Raw genomic sequence first — 22,015 nt, 5'->3', positions numbered from 1 at the left:
CAATGGAATCTCTACACCTAAATCTCAGATAACATTATAAAATAGAGGTCAGAAAGACTGAAAGAGCCAGAAGACCAGGACATCTGCTTTTAGACATAACAGAGAAGCTGCACCAGTGAAATCACAATATTGTAGCTAGAGTTTTCCTGCGTGGCCCACGGTCAGGGCAAATCTCTCTCACCTGCCAGTCCCATAGCTGCTCAGACCAACCAAGTAAACACAGAGACTTATATTGGTTACAAACTGTATGGCTGTGGCAGGCTTCTTGCTAACTTTTCTTACAGCTTAAATTAATCCATTTCTATAAATCTATACCTTGCCACGTGGCTCGTGGCTTACTGGCATCTTCACATGCTGTTTGTCATCGTGGCGGCTGGCAGTGTCTCTCTCAGCCTTCTGCTTCCCAGAATTCTCCTCTCTCCTTGTCCTGCCCATACTTCCTGCCTGGCCACTAGCCAATCAGTGTTTCATTTTATACAGAATGATATCCACAGCACAATATGGTTGCCTAAACAAGACCTGTAAAATGACAATACAAGTCAACATGCCAATGGAAGGGGAAAATTTTCACCCTCTGCTAGATGAAGAGCTAAGCCTATAAATGGGTGCCAAGAGAGGAAGACTCAATTATCTCCAGCAATGAGCTCCCCTGAGAGTTATCTAATCCCAAGTTTAAGTCAGCCTTAAACAAATATACATATTAGCGGCTTATACACATATATAGTACATAAAAAGAGACCATGAATTTGAGAGGAAATGGAGGGATGTTGAAGGAATTGAAGAGGAAGAATGATAAAAATGATTTAAGTACAGTACTCATGTATGAAATTATTAATGAGTAAGTAAGGTAAATAGAAATTAACTGAATAATAATGATATAATTTGCAATAATCTAGAAGGTACAATTAAAAGTGCAACAAGAATTTACAATGACAACTCTAATATACAGAAAGAACTTAAGAACATCCAAGTTAAGGGTTAAAAACTTATACATTCTTTGAAAAGAATAGTGATGGAATTTAAACATTCTTATGAGCTTGTTAAACATTTAGGTCAATCTTTAAAATCTATTTCTTCCCATCCAAGTACTAACGAGGCCTGACCCTGCTTAGTTTCCAGGATCAAACAAGTTTGGGCATGTTCAGGGTGGTATGGCCATAGACTAAAATGTATTTCTTCAACGCAAGAGCAGGCCCAAAAAGATGGAAGTAATTCAGGATGACAATCTACATCCTTCTCTGGCTTCTGCATGCATACCCACAGGCTAGAGCTAGAATACCAGCACACCATATGCACACACACACATACACACACACACACACACACACACACACACACACACACACACACACACACACACACACACACACACGGGGCCAGGGGGAGAAAGTAATGCATAAGCCACAGGTATGAGTGAGGGTAAGTATAGAGCAGGACTTGATGACTGCCTCTCCAATAGCTATTCTTTCTGCTGTCTTTGATAATTTCATGTGTATGAGCCTGAAGCTTAGGGGCAGTGGACAGTTTTGATTTTCCCTTGACATTAGATGTGGACACGTAAGTAGATTCTTGTCTACTAACTCCAAGTTCGAGGAAAGCCTCAAAGCATAGATAACCATTTTCTTTTTATTACCCATTCTGAATCCTGTAATACTTGATGTGATAGGAGGAGTTATAGCAGCCTTTGTTTATAAGGGGTCAAGAGGCAAGTGTACCTAAGAAATGCTGGGACAGCAAGCTGGAAGAAACCTCTGTATGAATCTACTTTGACACTCGGGTTTCCAGAGTCAAGCTGGAACTTGTCTAAGAAAACAAAACAAAACAAAACAAAACAAAACAAAACAAAACAAAACAAAACCCTCCCATTTCCAACTGAAGTATTTATTTTAGGCAGGGAAATCTAATCCTAGCTAATCAAAGACAAACAGAAAGCACAAAGTGCATCAGTAATCACGATAGATATAAATGTATATTGAATACATATTAACCATAAGTTAAATATAATTATGCAATAAAGGCAGAAACATAACTCAGATTCAGAGCACTCAATGATGGGTTCTTTAAACCCAGATCTAACACAAAACTGTAGGTTGAAAGTAACCAGTTTTTTTCATTGAATAAACTGGTTGTACAGGAAAAAACAAAAACAAAAAACAAAACAAAACAAAACAAACAAAAAACAATAAGAACTCAGCAATGCTGAAGTTTAATTGCTTTGGTTTGGTCATCACCAGAAAGAAGAAACTCATGGAAAACAGAAAGGCCTGAGGAATTAAGCTTTTTTTTTCTTTTAGGGATATAAAACGCAAAGTAAAGAGAAGATGAGTAAGTGAAAGCAGACTAGAACAGAACAAGACCACACAGTGGTGTGTGGCCTCACAGTAGCTTTCAGCCAGGTTCCTCAGGAACACTTGCTATTCTGCAGGTGACTTGGCCCCAGCTTCTGACTTAGCAACTTTGTGTTGGAAAGATTTCCAGCTGATGTGAAGGTGGTTACCAGTTTGGGAGCCTCATCTTTGCCCTCAGTGGTTGGCTGTGCCATGAGGAAATGGGCCAAGAGCTGCTGCTGCTGCAAGTTCCACCTACACAAAATGTTTCAGATGAAGCCTCCTACCTGAGCTCAAACCAAGCCTAGCAGCTGAGGATATGTTGTTTCTCATTTGCTCAATGATCCTGATGTCCTAAACAAGCGAAAAATCACTCTTCAACTTTTTCTGACACAAAAAATCTGGGTTCCTTGTGTAAATGTCTCTAATGTTTGAGAGGGTGTATAGAGCACAAAAACCAAATAAGTAGCCCACAAGCTTGCAAATGCAAGACTAGGTAGGATATTGTGCTTAGAAAGACAACATCTCCAGCTAATGTGTAAAACCACAACTTGGGAGACCATTGGAATTGTGGTCACAGATCTAGATATGTCTGAAAATTTTCAAACGTGGGAACACATTTAAGCAAGCAAATGTAAATACAAAGATTGTTTTTATAGCTAATAGCTTTCACAAATATCATGTGTTATATTTTACTTCTGCAATAAAATAAATACACATTTATGTTGCAACTGGAACTGCAAGATTTTCAAGAAGCCTAGCTGCTGAAGAGCCTTTTGTTCCAAAGGACAGATAGAAAGCTCACCTGTATTTGAACACAAATATTTGGATATTAGCAAATAACTGTGTTGACATGACGCCTAACTCTCACCTCCAGCAGAATACATGAGATTACTCTTGAGCCAAATATGCATGGTCCTGGTCCAGGAACACAGGTTCAGGTTGCACCATCATATCTTAAAGTTATAGAACAGAAATCATAAGTCAAGGCACTTTTCAAATAGCTTGGTGGGATCAGCAGGTAGGTGGGAGTTAGCAAGCAGGGAAATCTTTGTTGCAGATCTTTGATGCCATCCTTGATTTTGGCATTCTTAGCTTTTAGGCCGGTAGAGGCTACTGGTCTTCCAAGTTAATACATTCTGAAAGATTTTATCTGATATTAGCAAGAAAGTCAGAGCAGACACAGAGGCAGGCATAAGTGGCTATTCAAACACCAAAGCCAGAGGAAGCTAATTTGGCTATGCATCTGCAACATTCCAATTCTCTATAATTATGAAGTTCTAAGCATTTGGGTGGCCTCGTAGAATCTTTAATGTAGGTATAGTTTCTGGGAACCTCAGTTCACAGTTCTCCCAGTTGGCCAAGTATATTTTGTGCATTTGGAGGTTGAATGTTGTTTTATGCACTTCAGTAGGCAGAAAAGCTCTCTCCCTAAAATCAAAAGTTGAGTAGACAGAAGAACAATCATAAGGAAAGGAAATAATTGACAAATAATCGAAGACATATTTAACCAGGAAACACTAGCTTTTAAGGTATAAATGTCATGGGTATTGTGATTAGAGTTGTATTGTTTTTGTATAATTGGAATTTAAAGATGTGAAGAATCAATGGAGTCAGGGTTACCAACAGATACACATCAGTCTAAATATGTTATTGGATTCCCGGAGACTTCAGTATGCTATATATTAATATGCTGAATATCAGCAGCAACATATTAATTCAATTGGTTTGATTCAGTTAATATTTTTCTTGGTAGGAAGAAGTTTTATTGCTTTGGGCACTAGGAATTTGTATTTAAAGAAGAGGCAACTCCCCTGCCTCAAATGGAGTTCTTCTTGGAAGAATTAAAATAGGTCTTTGTCAATTTAAACCAGTACATTTTTTATCAAAACTGTACTAAGTAATGAAAGAATTATTTTGTGAAGATATTGAAAATTTGAATCTTCTTAAAGATGAAAACTTCCTTAGATAAAGTAAAAGACCTAGTTAAGCAAGCAGTCAGTATAAAAACATGGTTAATGCGAGGATATAATATCATCTTTATTGTTGTTTCACTAAAATCAAGATCATCATTATTTTCATGATTTGGAAGTTCCAGCATCTCAAACAGCATTAAAATTCCTAAATATGACAGGATATAAGAACTACAAAAGAGAAAGAATTAAAAGTTCTGGCAAAGGGTTTAGAGTTCTGTTACTAGGGGTACTCAATTGTAACCAAGGATGGATATTACCAAAATTTTCTGAAGTCTGCTTGGGTGTGTCCTTGGAAGTTGATGTGTGTTCAAGGTGAGAAATCTGGCCCTAAGGGTTGATCTCCTGGAGTTTCATAGCACAGAAGGGTCTTTAATGTGCTTGATAGGATTCTTTGCACTGAAGCTGAAAGGAGGAATTGACATGGTTTCTTTTCTAATTGCAAAACCACTTGGTTTTAGAATTAATTCCTTTAGTTTGTTGTTGTTAGGAGGCTTTTTGTTGTTTTTTATTTATTCATTTTTTTTGTTGGAGCAGGTTGTTTGTCTGTTTCCTGTTTTTTTATAGAAAAATTCTATAATCAATTCTGAATTTTTAGTGACCAGTTTTTAAAGTGTGTAATGGTTCCTTTTAACAAAGATTGTTCATACAGTCCCCTCCTCAATTTTCTTGATACCTACTGACTATTTTATATATACACAATTTTTTCCAAAAGGGGCAGATCTTATATTTAGAAGAACTAATTCAATTGTATTTGGCTTATGAGCATATTTATTCATTTTTGTTTTACTTTTAAAAAGTATATAACATTTGATCATTTAACTACCAATCAAGAGAATTACAAGGCAGATTTTATAGGCAGATTTAAATATTTGTCAACTCATTTTACTATCCCCATAGATCAGACCTCACTCAGTCATCATCAGAGAAGCTTTCTCTTGCAGTAGATGGGACCTAGTATAGAGACCTACTATTAGACAGCATGCATAGAGTCAGAAATGTTTGGAACATTCAGTCCTAAATGGGATCTCTTCATCAAACCCCTTCCTTCAAGTGTCAGGAAATTCTGTGGAAGAGGAGGCATAAAGATTGTAAGAACCAGAGAAGATGTACAACAACAAGGAAACAGTGTCTTCCAGACACAAGTCTGATGTATTTATGAACACACAGAGACTGTGGCAGCATGCCCAGGACCTGCAGAGGTTCACACCGGATGGATCTCAGTGCTGAGAGGGGTGAGTGGGCATGAATTCCTATCCCTACCAAGAAGCTATCACCAATTCACAATTGCCTGTAAAGGAAAAGTTAGTTTTCTACAATGGAGTCTCAACAGGTATACAAAACAGACTGCAGGACAGGCCCCATGTCCAGCACTAGGGCCAACATAAAACCAACTCAGTAGTACTTTTGGAGATGTTCTGTCTCATATTGTTTTGTTTGGGTTTTTGTTTGTTTGTTTGTTTGTCTTACTGGTCTTTTGGTACTTTGTTATGGTTTCCAATTTTGTATTTTTATGAGTTTTATTTGTGTGTGTATGTGTGTGTTGTCTTGTGTTTTTTTTTCTTTTTCATTTATTTTTGTTTGCCTATTTGTTTATTTAAAGAGAGAGAGAAAGAAAGGGCATAGAGTTGGGTGGGTATGAAGGTGGGGAGGATCTGGGAGCTGGGGGATAGGAAATCATAAATCAGGATGCATTATATTTTAAAATTATTAATAAAAATATAATAAATTAATATTTAACTGCTAAAGTAAAACTTGATAATCACCATACAATCTTAAGAAATGCCCCAAGTAGAAACAATTCTTTCTAATAGAAACTTTCTTGCTGATAGGGTGGCAGCTCTTACCAGTGGGAAATCAAACAGTCTTTGCACCTGGATAAGAGCCAATCACTGTGGTTTAAATGCCCATTTGGTAAAGAGATGAGACCTTAAATCTTTGTTCTTCATGAAAGTTATTCTGTAAACATTGCTAAGATCAGATCAGTGCTTTAAGAACCTTGTTGTAAGCAGAGTTAGGCTACAGTTCTACACCACTGTGTTGAATTTTGGCCTTAGGAATTTTGAATAACCTTTCATTACATCCAACTCAGTCATATCCACACCATTTTTCTTTCGGGTTTAACTTTTACAAATCTTCATATGATGTATGTTAACCTTCAAGTTTTTGTCCTTATCTGCTGTTTCCATTTTGAGACAATCATTTACTTTTAGAACAAAACTAAATTACAATCTAAAGTCCTTTCTCATCCAGAAAAAAATTTCTTTATTTTCTCCTTTAAGCCTTTTTACCAAAAATATATTTTATATCTATAGCTACCTATATCTCTCTTTTTAAATCATTTATGTTTTTTTTTTCTGTCTCATTTTTCTTTGCAGAATTTAGAGAACATTTCTTTAACAGCAACAAAAAAAATGAGTGTATTAAAATGCACATGCTGGGACACTTAAAACATAAACAAAACATGTTCACAGTCCTGGAGATGTTTCTGCTTCCTTTTTCCAAAAATGTTCCACTAACTATGCATCAATGACTTAAGTCTTATTATAATAATAAGCACTGAGAAATTACCTTTTGAAGAAATCATTGATTTCTCACTTGGGTCTACAAGGTGATCAAAAGCAGGAAAAAGCCTGGCATGTTTGCCCTTATCCGTTGCTGCTCCTAGTTCTTTGGGGTCATATGTTTACTTCTGTAGTAAACATAATAATCAAAAAATACTGTCTTCTCAAATTGTCTTATCTTCAAATCTGAAAGCATAGATATAAGCTTTTGACTCAAATATACTAAAAAGCACATAGGAATCTAATTTATACTTATGATGCAATGAAACCAACCAAGGTCACTATCCATCTGTTGCCTTCTGTAGCCCTCTAAGCAGGTAAGAGAAACTTAATTTGAAAATGACATTTTTTCCTTTCTTTTCATTTTCTTTAGTCGTAAATTCTAGAATGAACTCTTAAATGCCTGTGTTTCAGGCCTAAGTAAAATAAGAGCCATGGAAAACAGATTTTATTTTTCAAAACAGGCAAGCTCAGGGCAAATGCCAGTAGACAAACATTAAGCCCTATCTATTAATGCCATGATTACAATTTAAAAATAACTCTACAATGTTTATATTCACATTCATATATACATGTTGAATCAAGCATAATAATGATATTGATATAATAATAGTAATAATAATAATCTTAGTGAAAAGTAAGTTAAAAACATAAAAGTAAAAATGAACCTACTGCAGGTTTGCAAGTCAGTTATTTTGAAAAATTCTAGAAGCAGATTAAAGTTTTGCCCATAATACTTCAGTCACAAAATGACACTTTAAAACTGATGACATAAATACAGGTATCATGAACACATCCAACACAATTACAATAAATCAGAGTGCACTTGCACAAGTGGTAAACCATTGCATTCTGAGACAGAACTTCCTTAAAGACGGTAAAGGCTCAGGATGTGAAGCTTTTTGTGCAGACATGTACAGCATCACTCCTGTCTTAAGAGCTGGTAGGCAAAGAAGGAGAGGTCTTCACAAATAGAAATTCTCTCCTAACTTTCATTAAATCTCTACTTTAGCAATTTCAATACATATAGAATTCGTCCTAGGTATTCTCACCCCCACCCTCTTTTATCTCCTTCCTACTCATGTCAACCCCATTCCTCCATACAAATCCTTTTCTCACATTCATGTATTCGTGGGTTTGTGGGTTTTTCGTTTGTTTGTTTAATAATCTATTGATTTTAATCAGGGATGTATATGTGGCCTTGGGATTGGGATTATCCATCAGAGTTTCGTGTATTCACTGGTACCAACACAATGGAAAATAATGACTATCTTTTGTTAAAAATTAAATTATTAGTAGACAGTAGTTAACTAGGGAGATAGGGCCTCATGACCCCATCTGTGGTTCTTGCACCAACGGGAATTTGAAATAAATGTCATAAAATCTTGTTTTTCAGATCAACAGTATGATTTGAAATTCTTTAGTAAATGCAAAAGTGTTTAATTGTAATTTTTTTTCAAGGAATCTAGATAGTGTGGGCCATTCATCCTCCCTCTAGATGCCATCTCAAATCAGCCATGCTATTCATTTGGTAATGAATTTTTTTCTTCTGGGACATTACTAGAAAAGACAGTAGAAGGAGAGGATGATAAATGAAGGAAGAAGGAAGATCAGTGGAGAGGAAGGGGCTAAAAAGTCAGATTCTTCAGAATTCACCTTAATTTTGACAAAATATCTACAATTTCTTTTATTAATTTCCTAATTGTTGTCACATCACATCTCTTTTTAATGGTTTCTAAAACTCACATTTTCTTTTGAAAATTAGAAATTCCTTATTTTTCTTATATACCTTTTTCACATCATGATTAAATTGTTTGGGGTTTTTAAATAACTTTATTTAATTTGTTCCCTTAGATGCCTTTAAATTCTGGTTAAGTATGTTGCCAGCTTTTGATTTTGAGTTTTATTACATAGTACCTCTAGTTGAGCACACACACCCTATTGTGTTTTATTAAACACTGTTGATTTTATAAAACCTGTTTGAGAATACCAAACATTGACCACTATTTTCAATTTCACATTGAATGACTGTAATTATAAAGCATAAAACCAGCTGGAATACCAAAAGACAATTCTTCTCCACACATTTCCTCATTCCTTCAACCTGTTTCCCATTCTCTCCCCCAAATCCCACTCTTTTCTAAGCTGGCTAACAGGATTTGTGTTAGGGAGCAGACTTGCTTCCTGTTTAAGAGACATTTCCCTTAGGTCTCATTCCAAAATGGTTCCCCGTACTCTGCCTCAGTTGTACCTCTTGTGTGCCTTAGCTTTCCTGGCTGAGCCAACTGATTCTTTCCAAGCCAGGGACAGGGCTTGCTGTCTTGGGCTTCACTATGAGGCTATTACACTTCCTCGTGAGTTTCCCGTTGCTACTGCCTCCCTGTAGAGCTGTTGAGATCAAGAGCCTCTTATCTTTGGCATCTTTATGATCAAGAACTTGTATGGATTTCAAGGCTGCAGTATGCAATAAAGCTCACAGAAAAACACCAAATTAGATATTGGAGAGGAGGCAGGACAGAATGGCAAGATTATGGCAAAGAAATGATCTGAACACAAACATAAGTACGTGAACCAATAAAAGGGTATTCAACCAACTCAGAATAAGCAAATGAACTTCTGTCAAATCAAAGGAAATTCTGGGCCCCAGAAAGAATGTCCACCCAAGAAGACAACATGTTTGATTAAGCATTACAGGGCTCATGCTACCTAGGTCAAATCTAGCAGATTTCTCAGCTCGAGGTGAATCATGTTGAGGAGCAATATCTGTCAACATGAACCAGTACTTACTTCAAAGGAAATATGAGCCTATTCTTGAGTAAAACAGGAGTGAGTGGCCTAGGAACATGGATTCAGTTTGCCCCAAATAATAGGTTTCGATATGGAAATTGTTTTATAAACCTTTATAGAACACAAGAAAGTCATAATCCAAATCATCTTTCAAATATATTTGTGGGTATATCATGTAGGTGGTTACAGCAAAGTTGGCAAGCTTTCCTTTAGGTCTCAGAGATACCTGATGGCATTCTGAGATGTGGGTTGGTATCAGATTACTAGTTTAATACAATTCCGGAAGATGTTACATTGAAATCTCAAAGACGTCAGGTTAGACACAGAGATCATCAAGGACTGGCTATTATGGGGGACCACAGATGGCCCAAGATAATTTGGCTGTGACTCAGCCATACTGAAACTCTCCATATTCATGAAGTTTTAATATGTAATCAGCCCTGTGGAAACTTTAATATAGGTGTGACTTTTGTTTTGTTTTGTTTTGGATTTTAATAATTTGGATCATGAAGGAAATGATATGAAGAATGATTTACATCATCATCAAGAAAAGGAGGTGATTTTGGCATCTCTGAACTCAAGCATCCAATTAGCAGGGAGTTACTTTCCTCTGCCTATTGAAAGCTTGTCTAAAACCAACACAAATGTATTGTTTTATAGTTTTGATGATACCAGTGGTGTTCCAATTACCATGACCATAGATTTACAATTTGGGGACTCAGACATCTGAAATCAGATTCAATGGATGATATTAAAGCAGTGAGCAGTGCCTGTTTCCTGCAGGACCCCTAGGGTAGCATCCATGGCCTTGCCTTTTCTAGTTTATAGAGCTTTGTTCATTGTGCTCCTTGGCTCCTGGCACCATCTACCAGCCTCAAGGTCAGCAGCACAGCATGTCCTTTCACTAGGAACTTTGCCTTTATCTGCTGTGGTCAAATCTCTGCCTCTCTCTTATCAAAACTTTTGCAGTTCAATTATATAATAAAAACTCAGGAATGTCATCTCACGATTCAGAATCAAATCTGAAACTTTCTCTTACCATTTAACATTCAGTTTACAGTAATACCTTTGGGGCCATCGTTCAACCTAGAGAAAATATTTAATTAATTAATTAATTAATTAACTAATTATAAATCACAACACTTTGATCATGCATTATTTCAAGATGTCAGAATTAGCATTGTAATAGTTTTTCTCATCTCTGTGATCCATATCTGACAGGAACAGGTCAAGGTAAGGAAGTGTTTATTTTGGTACATGGATTCTAAGATTTCAGAGCAAGGCCTTTGGATCCACTGATTGTGGACACTGGGAGAGAATATCAACATAACAGCAGGAATGTGGCAGAGGAAGTCCCTCACCTTCTGAGATAGAGAGAAGAGGGGACCAGGGACCAGGCCACACCTTCCTGCAGCCAGAATCCACATGCTGAAAATTTCAAAGACCCTCCCCCCACAAAACAGTGTCAGCACCAGAAGACTAAATATTCACTACATGTGCTTCTGGGAGACAGTTCATACCCAAACCATAAAACACACTGAAGTTGAATTTCAGCCGTTTGATGCAACTTTACATACTGGTTTTAACTTGACTTTTAAAACACTCATGGGGCTGGAGAGATGACTCTGTATTTAAGAGTACTTACTGTTCTTCCAGAGCATGAGTGAGCTAACAACCCAAACTCATATAGGATGACCCAAACTCACAGGAATAAGGGTCCAAAATGGCAAGGTATTGAGTGGGAGAACCTGTAATGAGAAATGAAGACTAGAAGTAAAGAAAACAAAAGCAATAGCAGGGACCAAGAGGCCTTGCATAAGTTGATGACTTCTGCCAAGTACATTTATTGAGATACACTATTTGCAGGGGGAAACATTCCCAAGGTCAGCAGAGCGCTAAGTCATACAATGTTGGCAAAGAGAACACAGAATACTTCAGAAACCTCTGCCTACGAACTGATAATCACAGCCCAGCTAGAAGAGTTAGTTCCCTCACAATGATTCCTCTGATGCACTGTTTCCAGCCCTAGACTGGCCTTGACAAGTCAACTGGACAAAGACACAGAACTCAAGTTTCCTTTGTCCTTTCATCAAGGGTTCTGAGAAAAAAATCCTATCCAGAACACCATCAAGAGAGCTAAATGAAGGATTTCAAATAGAAAAGCAGAAGTCAAATTATTACCATTTGTGAGTAACATGGTTTTGCAAATTTTAAAACACAAAAACTTCACAGTCACACACACACACAATATAAAAAATAAATTCAATCAAATTACAGGATAAAAAATTGTATGAACATCAGTAGCAACTTTATATTATAATGAACTTTCTGAAAAAGAAATCATATTTACAAATGTTAGATGATACCAAACCCAATGAAAAATCATCTGTATTCTAGTCACTTATTGTAGCCATTGACCTCTATAAGAAGTATTGTGCTTTGTCATCCCTCCTGCATTTACCAGTGTCAATAACCAGGTAAACTTCCAGTAGTGTGTGTGTGTGAACATCGATCAGATGTACTTTTGTGCTCCCTGGTCAGTACATAAACTCAACTAACCTTTATTTTAAGGTTAATTCTTACAATAATCTATGATCTTTCTGGCATTATTGTTTAATTAGTTTGTAATCCCTAGGAAATATTAACCAAAGTTGTCCACTCATCTATTTTCTAATCAACAAGCAGTATCTAAATCAAGGATAATTATTTATTCCTTTCAAAGGAAAAAAACAGCCTGGGTTGGTTCACAATAGATTCAGACATGAGATTACAGAGGAACTTGGGAAATAAATCTGTGAATGTTGATGGCCTGAAGCATCAATATGATCTTGGTGGAGAAAAGACTCTAAAGAAGCTTATGATTCTGAAGCTGGGACTTATCCTCCAAGAACACAACATTGATGAGAACTCTTTGCATCAAATGTTTCACTGTGAGATTTGTAGATAAAACAGATCTTTATGAACCTGTCTCCACAGATGAAAAATTTGTAAATTTTCCAGAACACCATGTTTTTTTGTTATTTTGTTTTGTTGTTGTTGTTTTTTGTTTGTTTGTTTTGAGACAGGGTTTCTCAGTGTAGCTTTGGAGCCTGTCCTGGAACTTGTTTTGTAGACCAGGCTGGCCTAGAACTCACAGACATCTGCCTGCCTCTGCCTCCTAAATGTTGGGATTAAAGGTGTGCACCACCATCATCTGGCCCAGAATACCATGTTGATCATGGATGTCTGACATCCCTCTCTAGAATTTTGCTAAATGGGTCATGTGATTCCTTTTTAAAATCCTACTCTGGGATGCTAATCAACCTGACTTCTGATTTCCAGAGGTTATAACTTCTAGTAAATTTATTCCAACAAATACTTACTGAGGTAATGTATAGGTTTTATATATGTGTTATATATACATATATATGTATATATGTATGTATGTATGTATGTATGCATAACACAACATATACTTTTAATGATACACACCACACATCATTTGACCATAAAAGTATATTTGAAAAAAATCATGAAAGCATATTGATCTACAGTACATGTAGTGTATGGCTATGTATTATATTCTACTATAGTTTATTTTTCAAAATTCTATTCTTAACCCATTAGGCTGATTTAATCCTTTGAGAGCAAAGTTTGCTTTGATAATTACTTTGATTACTGGATTATTCAGCTGAAAATGAACACTCTGCAGAAAATGAAATGATATCCAACAAACTCAGAATGAACTAATTGTCTCTCTACCATACAAAGACTGGACCCCAGAAACAACTTGCCAACACAATGCCCCCTGAGAAGACAATGTGTTCAGCTGTGCACAATTGGCTCATTCTTGTAACTGGGTCCAGGCGACTCTTTAGGTCAAGATAAATTGTCTTAAGTCATCACAACTGTCATCCCAAACTTCTATAACTTCAAAGGAAATAAGAAACAGGTTATTCTTGAGTGAAACATGAGTGACCATGGCCCAGGAGCATGGATTTAATTTACTCCCAAATAACAAGCCCCATTTTGGAAATGTTTTCATGAACTTATAGGTATATATCATAGGGAGTCCATGATAGACCATGATGATACCACCAAAGTCCAACTTGGTGAACCAATGAGTTTTATTGAGATCACTTATAGGAATCGGGGTGAGGGGTTACTTACAGGAGCACAAATGACTCACACACAGTTTATCAGCAAAGCATACCGTAGCATGGATGACAGCTCTCAAGAGCTGGGAACCTGGAATACACTGCATAGCCTGCAGGCAGTTCAGAACATTGGAAAGTGCCCTTTCCAAGTGACTCAGTTGATCTAAATCTCTTTCAGGCAGCTCAGCTGATTTTTGCTTCTTCCAGGCAGTTGGTATTGTATCAGAGTCTTCTTTGCAACTTGGCTTGTCAGAAAGTGACTCTCTGCACCCTATATTGTTTACTCTTGGGAGGGAGGAGTTTGATGGATCTGATCAGTTTCAGGGACTTCCTGTTTTGAGCGGTTTTATGTTCTGTCTTAAGGAGCTTCCCTGAAGGATAGACTGTTTCATTCATGATGGAATCTGCTACACAACAATATAAAATAAGAAAGTCACAAATCAAGGCATTTTCAAATACGTTGATGGGTGTATCATATAAGCTGTTTCAGCAAAGTGGGAAAACTCTGCAATAGGTCTCAGAGCTATCTGATGACATTCTGAGATTTGGGCTGGTGAAAGAGTTAATACATTCTGAAATGTTACCTGAAAATTTGCAAGCTGTCAAGTCAGACAAGTAGGATGGCAACAAATGTTCCAAGATATTTGGCTCTGGCTCTACAACACTGGAATTCTCCATGAACAACTGTTTTTAATCTGTCAATCTGTCCTATAGAGTATTTACCGGCTGGAGAGATGGCTCAGAGGTTAAGAGCACTGGCTGTTCTTCCAGAGGTCCTGAGTTCAATTCCCAGCAACCACATGGTGGCTCACAACCATCTGTAAAGAGTATTTACCAAGTGGTTTTTTTTTTTTTTGAGTGTTCAGTTTTCATCATCAAAGACAGTAGGTGATTTGGGCATCTCTGAACCTGAACTTCCTTTTAGTAGTGTGTTATTTTCCCATGGCTATTGTAAGTTTGACCAAAATAAAAAACAGATGTATTCTCTTACAGTTTGGGTTATATGGGAGCTATACAAGTGGTATGATAATAGAGTTTAAAATTTTGGAACCCTGAGAACTGAAATCAAATTCAGTGAAAGATAATAAAGTGGTGAGCAGCATCCATTCCCTCCAGAGGTTCTAGGGGAGAAACCATGTCTTTACCTCTTTTATATTATACGTTTTTGCTTGCATTCCTTCCTCCTTTGCTCAGGACTCTTCAACCAGCTTCAAGCCAGCAGCACAGCATTTTCTTTCATTGGTCACTTGGCCTTTGTTTGCTATAGTTAAATTTCTGCCTCTCTCATGTCAAAACCTTAGTAATTGCATTTGAGGCTATGGTAGTTTAAATGAGATGGGCCCCTAGGCTCATATATCTAAACCTGGTCTCTAGTTGGCGTTTGGGGGGAGGTGTGTAACTTGGAGTAGGCTATGAGTTTTCAAAAGCCCATGCTGTTTTTCATTATTTCATTGCCTTCCCCAACCCCACCCCTACCCCCTCCCACCCCCTCACTGTTGTCTCATCATGTGAACTTTTAGGTATTGCTCCAGCAACATCTGCAGCACAATGAACACTTTATTCTGTAAGTTGCTTATGTAGCGGTATTTTACACAGCAAACGAAGAGTAACTGTGGCAAGATCCTTCTGTGAATACCTAGGAATGTCACCTCACAATGCTGACTCATATTTGAAAACTTTCCTTTACCCTGTAACAATCACTTTCCAGGGGAGATGTATTCACTATCACCAGTAAGAAGTGAAGGTGGGCAGGGACAAGCAGCAGGAGAGACTTTCCTCTCCGGCCTCACTGCAGCTGGCCCACTACAAAAGGTGCTTTCCACTCCAGGGAAAGGCCTTTCCTCTAAGTTAATTCTTCCAGGAAACATTCTAGTAGACTCACCCAGAAGCATGTCTCTTCGTTTTAGTTGATTTCAGGTCCATTCAAGTGGACAACCATCACAGACCTATCTTCCTGGACATGGATTTGAACCTGAGCACTCATATCCTTCTGCTTGTCTCTCTTTGGAAGAGTTTCTGTCTTTTGTAATAGAAAATACAGGCTTTTCTGTGAATATATCCTCTTCTAATTTATTAACAAATTCCACAAAAAATTACCATGTCCTTTGAAGCATTTTCCTATTTTTTTCAAAAAGTATACTTTATGGGACAACTTGGAATTTTTTAAATTTAAAAATGATACTAAATCTCATGAAATGTCACTTAGCCTGCACATATATTTTTTTGCCAGCTACTCTATTAAGGAGTGTAAAGCACAAGGCACTTGAGCCTGGGACTCTCTGCTCAACCAGGAGAACATGAAAATACACACACACACACACACACACACACACACACACACACACACACACACACTAAATACATACATACATGCATACATACATACATACATAAAATGAATTGTGATATGTGTTCCTAACCAATATGTATTCGATTGTTTTCATAAAGTAAAATTTTAAAATGAGAGTATGTGGACCCATGATCTGAGTATGCTGACATTTTGTTCAGTTTTCCAGTGATTGTTGTCCTGTGACAAATGCTACAAGACAAGGGTCAGTGCTCTGCATTTGTGAGTGCTCTGCACTTGAGCTGGGAAATATCACTTGATATAAGTATGAGCTGTGTGGACTATGCTTCTGTCTGTTGCAGGGTAGCTCATCATACATCTTTGAATTTGAGGATAGGCTTCTCCATGACAAAGAACTTTCCTATGATAAAACTAACCAACCGTGTTAACCTGTACCCCACACTTCCCTGGTGAAAATATGCAGATGTGTATTTCATTCATGACAAGTTCAAATAATCAGGGATTAAATAATTGTATGCATTTGAGGTTAGAGTAGAGGTAGTCTGAGGAAGTAGAAAAGGGTTGGCAATCCTGACTGAGGACAGTAAGCCGTAAAGCTCTGACAGGGTTCCGTGTCCATGTGGTGGTTATTTTCTTTTCTTATTTTATAGCTACTTATTGAACTGTGGTCTCATGGTTTTTAAACATTCTATAAATGATGCATTTAGGTATTAAAGAGTTTGGCAAATCATAAAGGAGGAGAAAGACCACCATTTCCACCATGTCTTGAAATCTCAAGTTCTGACTCAGTGCTCTGTTTCCTGGGGCTCAGCACCAAGCCTGACACCACTTGCACCCAATACTTCACTCAAATGACTGAACTAGCGTGATTTAAGTTATGAGTGCAAAAGTGGGAAAGGAGAATTACTTCTAGCAAATTGGTGAACATGTTGAAGGGTAATCTATGCATAACATAAATGTAGGAAACATGGAGCAGGGCAGCTAGTAAATATCTTAAAGTTGTCCACAGCAGATGACCTCACAAGTGTGTCCAGTGTTTTTATTTTCTCTCTCTACTGTTAGGAAACAAAGTGGAAAGTGTAGACAAAACACTGAGTGCTGTGTTGGCAAGCTAATTCTTATGGGCCAAGGCCATCTCCTGGATCTTGGCTGGCATGTTCCATAAGGTTCAGCAAAACCCTATTTAAGCTCAAGCAGTTATCTTATAAAGTCTTTCATCCACAGTTAATTTAGTATCCTGTAAGTGCCCCAGTTGCATCAGATGCCAGGGATACAAGCCATATTTTAGTTGCATGAAACAAACAGAAAAGCAGTAATAGAATATGTGAAGAGCCAGAGAAATCAGAAGTGATGAACTATGGCTACATGGAGAATAGTAAGTGAACAGAAATTAGCCCACAAATGCATACATTTAATTTAATACAGGCATTTTAGCATCAGCTTATCAATCACACACAAGCAAGGGCTACTTTTTACAATTATTTAAACCTAAACCCTCAATATGAGCAAGAATGATACTGTATCAGACAAAATTATAGTCATCAAAATGTAAAGGCAAATCTACCATGGGGCCAACTTAGCGATGCTGAAGGAAACAGAGGTTCAAGGGGTCAGGCATGAGACCCATGAACCATCTGAGCAAGACTCTGAGCACCCATGGACTATCCTGGATCTTGAAATTGGACTATGTGAAAAAGAAAAAAAAAGTCATTCTAGTCTCTTTAGGCTACTGCAACAAAATTCTGGAACTTGGTTACTTTTTAAACAAGAAAAAAATGTTTCTCTAAAGTCTGGAGGCCAGAAGTCCTCCATCAGAGTTCGGCACTGTCAGGCAGCGTGAGCACTGATTTCTGGCTAGCAGACTCCTGACTTCATGTTAGATCTTCACATTGAAGAAATTGGCAGGAGAGGCGGGGGCTATATCTCACTGACAGAGTGCTTGCTCTGCATGCATGAGGCTCTGGGATCAATCCCTAGAACCACAAATGGGCTTCCCCTTCATGGTGCACTTCATCCCAAAGTTGCCACTTCCTCACACCTTGTCATTGTGGGTTAGGACTTCAGCATGTGCATTTTGAAGGGAAGCAAACTTTCATCCCATTGCAGATACTCATCTCACCATGCAGTTCCTTTTTGTTACCTAATCTCATTTTAATTTGAATTAATCATGTTAGTAGGAGGTTCAGGGACTCCTGTAAGGAAGAGGTTTCTACCTGGTCAGGAACTTCATCTTGAATGGAGCCATGGACAGATGTGCGGTCTGATGAGACTGGGTTCAGTGATGGATGATTGTTGCAGTTTGTACATTTCTTGGGGTAAGAAGGCTTCATAGGCTGCAGAGACGGCTCATTGGCTAACAACGCACACTGCTCTCAAAAACAACATGATCTCTATTCCCAGCTCCCATGTTAGGTGACTCACAATCACCTGACCCTCCAGCACCAAGAGATCTGTTACATCTCCTACGGGTATCTGTACTTATGTACACATACCTCCCTCCCACACTTGCACATATTTTTTTTAGTTTAAAGATAAATCCCAAAACAAAACAAACAAAAAAAACAGCCTTGTGAAGAGTTGGAAGCAATCACATAACTATTACCTTAATTTCTTTTTTTTTTCTCCCCTGTCTGTGTGTAGTGGATATGATAGAGCAATTTAGCTTGTCACAGGGAAAGAAATGACGAAAAATTCCCTTTTGAGGAGCCCATGTTAAACCATTAGCTCTGGCATATGCTGAAAATACCCAAATGTGGCTCCAGTCTAGAAATAGGCCTAACCTGGTGCCCATCATTATAACAAAGCTAGTTTTTCCCCTGTAAGGGAAAGAGGGGGGAAAAAGGTCTTTATTTGTGATTCTATTCTGAAGAATAAGCTTTTCTAAAAACTAAGCCTCCAAAATACGTCTATCAGGCTTGTGGTTTGGGGAAAGAAAAGATCAGCTCTGCTGATCTTTTTTGAAGATTGAAAAATGCCTGCTGCATATACTGCTTAGTAAATACTTGGGAAACTAAATGGGCAGGCATGGTAACTGTCTCCAAAGTTTCCTTTAGCAACACGCATAATGCTTGACTTGAAGAGCATATTATTACATAATTATCCAAGAAAATACAATGAATGATGTTGCCCATTCACAGAGTAAGGTGGATGGTATGTCAAGTATGTCGTGTTTTTCCCTTCTAGACACCAAATGAACCAGTTTTGAATCCACAAACAACTGTGACTCTGCAAAACACAGCTGTTTGGGCATTGGCCTGAGCACCACTCTGTGTGTTATGTAACAGCTGTTGAGCAATTGTACATTTAACTCAAAAAGCATTAATGAAAGAGTAAACAGTTCAATTTTTTCAAAAAATACATATGAGAGAGAGAGAGAGAGAGAGAGAGAGAGAGAGAGAGAGAGAGAGAGAGAGAGAGAATATTTAAAGAATGCAGAAGTTCCAATCCAGATTCAAACAAGAGCAGGGTATTCAAGGACTGCTGAATCTAGGGAAATGGTGAGTGTCATGGATCTGGCTTGCTTCCTTTTTTTACCTATACAATTCCACTTTTAAAAATGTGCATTTATTTGTCTGTTGTCTGTTGTTCATTTTAATCAGCATAGAACATACTGAAACAGAATTGGTATGGCCCATGAAGATGAAAGTATTTCCTATCTGATCCATGAGAAAAAGTTTGGCAATCCCTGCTCAGATGAATAAAAGGTTAAACTTGGTTTCTGTGTATGTAACTACTCCCGAGGAGACCCCAAGCTGATCTTGAGCCTATGTGGGGATCATCTTATGGCTATCAAGATAGAGCTGGAATGGAGGAATAACAGACTGGAGATGCTTTGCCTGGAGTGAGATTTCTTCCTTATACTGTGAGGTCTATGATCATAAGCTATATTCCTCTGTGTGTTTACAAAATGAAAAGCTTGGGTCAGGGTGGAAAGAGAAACAGGTTCCCAAAATCCTGTTCCTGCCCCTAGCTAAGTCCCCATGCAGGGGAGATGGCAACTGTACTACAAAGAAGTTATCGATAATTCTTAATAACCAGAGCATCCAAAGAATGTTATCTTGTTCCTCCCATATCTTGTGCTGAAGCGTCAGCACAGAGAAGCATTGTATTCGAAATGAAAACATTGGAGATAAAACTTGCCCCTTACAAAGTTCCCAGCTTAAAACATTCAGAATTTAAACTCTTAGGGAGTGATATTTACATCCTTTCCTTCTGCACTGCTTAGAGCAATGATTTACAAGCATAGACGTTTCCCAAATCAGACATTACTTTCGCTTTAAATGAATTTTCACAGATGACTTGGACATAGTGCTCTTTGAGGGTCTGTGAGTGACGGTGAACTCTGATTGAAAAGTCCTTCACAGTTGTCTGTTCCCACTGAAAAGACATAGACAATTTGAGGATTCTGATATTGCCTGAGGTTGCTGAATTTTTCAAGATGGGGAAGATAGAGTCTAGAGAGAGGGTGTTTTTCCCTAACAGCGCCCTGATCTTCTGGGACAAGAATGGTTTGTGTTAGTAGCCATGTCCTGTAGACTCATAGTCCTCTACTTCCTAGATCCTAGTGAAAACAGAGGGGTATTTTTGTTGTTGTTGTTGTTTTGTTTTGTTTTTTGACTCTTCCTCCTTTCAAAATCTTTGATTCCCAGTCTGTTACAGAAGGAAAAGTTACATCGTAGCATAACAAAGCAGGAACAGGCAAGAAAAAAAAAAAAAAAACTGGCTTCCAGTGTCAGGAGCAGCTGCACACACACCCTCAGCACAGGTTTGGCTTTGTAAACTAATTCATCTGTAAATAGTGAGCAGTCTCCAGATGGAAGTTCAGGGCTGAGGTGCAGGTTCCTTAAGGATTTACATTTAAAGGCAAAGGCTCCCAACCCTAGGTGTTAGAAGAGAGTGGTGTCCTTTCTGCCCTGCCCTGAGACTGCCCATCCAATCATATCCCAATATGCAAATGACCCTTCCTGCATGCACATAAAAAGGATCAAGTGCTCTATCAGAACCAAACTGCTGAGCCTGTCACCTGTGTTCCAGGAGCCAAACCAGCAATGTCTTCCCCTGCACAACCTCAAGTCCCTGCCCCGCTGGCCAACTTGAAGATCCAATATACCAAGGTAAGACACTTGCAAGTGGGGCTTTCCCTGGGGGTCTGGTTAAAGCGTAGATCGATTGCAGTTTCTGTTAGAGCTGTTTGCTAACATAAAAATATAATGCTTACTAAGTTAGTGGCCTGATTCAGTGATGAATTCTAAACCATATCAGACAACTTCTCGTAAGTTTATATCTTGACATATGCCCAAGGGAAAAGGATTTTACTCTGTATGAAAGGTTCCTGTGCCAGAGTGCAGTGAACCAGAGTGAGCAGCAGTTCTATTAACGCTGTGCAGTGAGCTCTTACGGTAAGGCAGACAAACAGAGGAACTTACTGGAAGGAGATAGATATGTGGGAACAGCTTTTTCCCTCCCTCCTTCCTTCCTTTCTTCCTTCTTTCTTCCTTAAGGAAAAATAGCACACTAAATCAGAATAACATGACCATATGTTTGATAACACAGTGTCGAGGTTGGACTTAAGCCTGAGCATCGAATGGAAGCCGTTGCCAAAACCCCCAAATGGACTTGAGTTATTTATTTTGAGATAGAAACTATGCTTATTTATTTCTCCAGGAAAGTTTGTTATTGTTGGAGATTGTTGAAGAACAAATGTGATTGTTAGTTGATAAATATTTAGAGACACAAGACTTCAAAAACTTGAGCCAGGGAGAGTAAGAAAATGATCCGGTTGGGGTTGCCCTGAGAGACTGAATTTTTCCTTCCACATAGTTTCATGCCTACCTTTGTCAGAGATCCTAGGGTTCCAAAATTAATAAATGTCACACACACACACACACACACACACACACACACACACACACACACACAC

At 38.1% G+C, this 22,015-nt stretch overlaps 1 protein-coding gene across 2 annotated transcripts in view; it reads left to right on the top strand.

Moving 5' to 3' along the window:
• Positions 1-22,015, top strand: part of LOC128094032 (aldehyde dehydrogenase 1A1) — a 127,301-nt gene that overhangs the window by 61,007 nt on the left and 44,279 nt on the right. Inside the window, exon 2 of one of the 2 annotated variants that reach the window (XM_052712079.1) lies at positions 21,130-21,209. The exons of the other annotated variant lie outside the window; for it this stretch is intronic. Coding sequence (XP_052568039.1) covers positions 21,144-21,209 — 66 coding nt within the window. The 5' untranslated portion in view covers positions 21,130-21,143. The remainder of the gene's footprint in view (positions 1-21,129; positions 21,210-22,015) is intronic. 2 annotated transcript variants of the gene reach the window in all.

This window comes from Peromyscus californicus, unplaced genomic scaffold, assembly GCF_007827085.1.
Source record: "Peromyscus californicus insignis strain IS unplaced genomic scaffold, ASM782708v3 Scaffold_4__1_contigs__length_199733344, whole genome shotgun sequence".
NCBI classification, from domain to species: domain Eukaryota; kingdom Metazoa; phylum Chordata; class Mammalia; order Rodentia; family Cricetidae; genus Peromyscus; species Peromyscus californicus.
The sequence above is the reverse complement of the archived record's forward strand: the minus strand, read 5'-3'. Positions and strand labels throughout refer to the sequence as shown.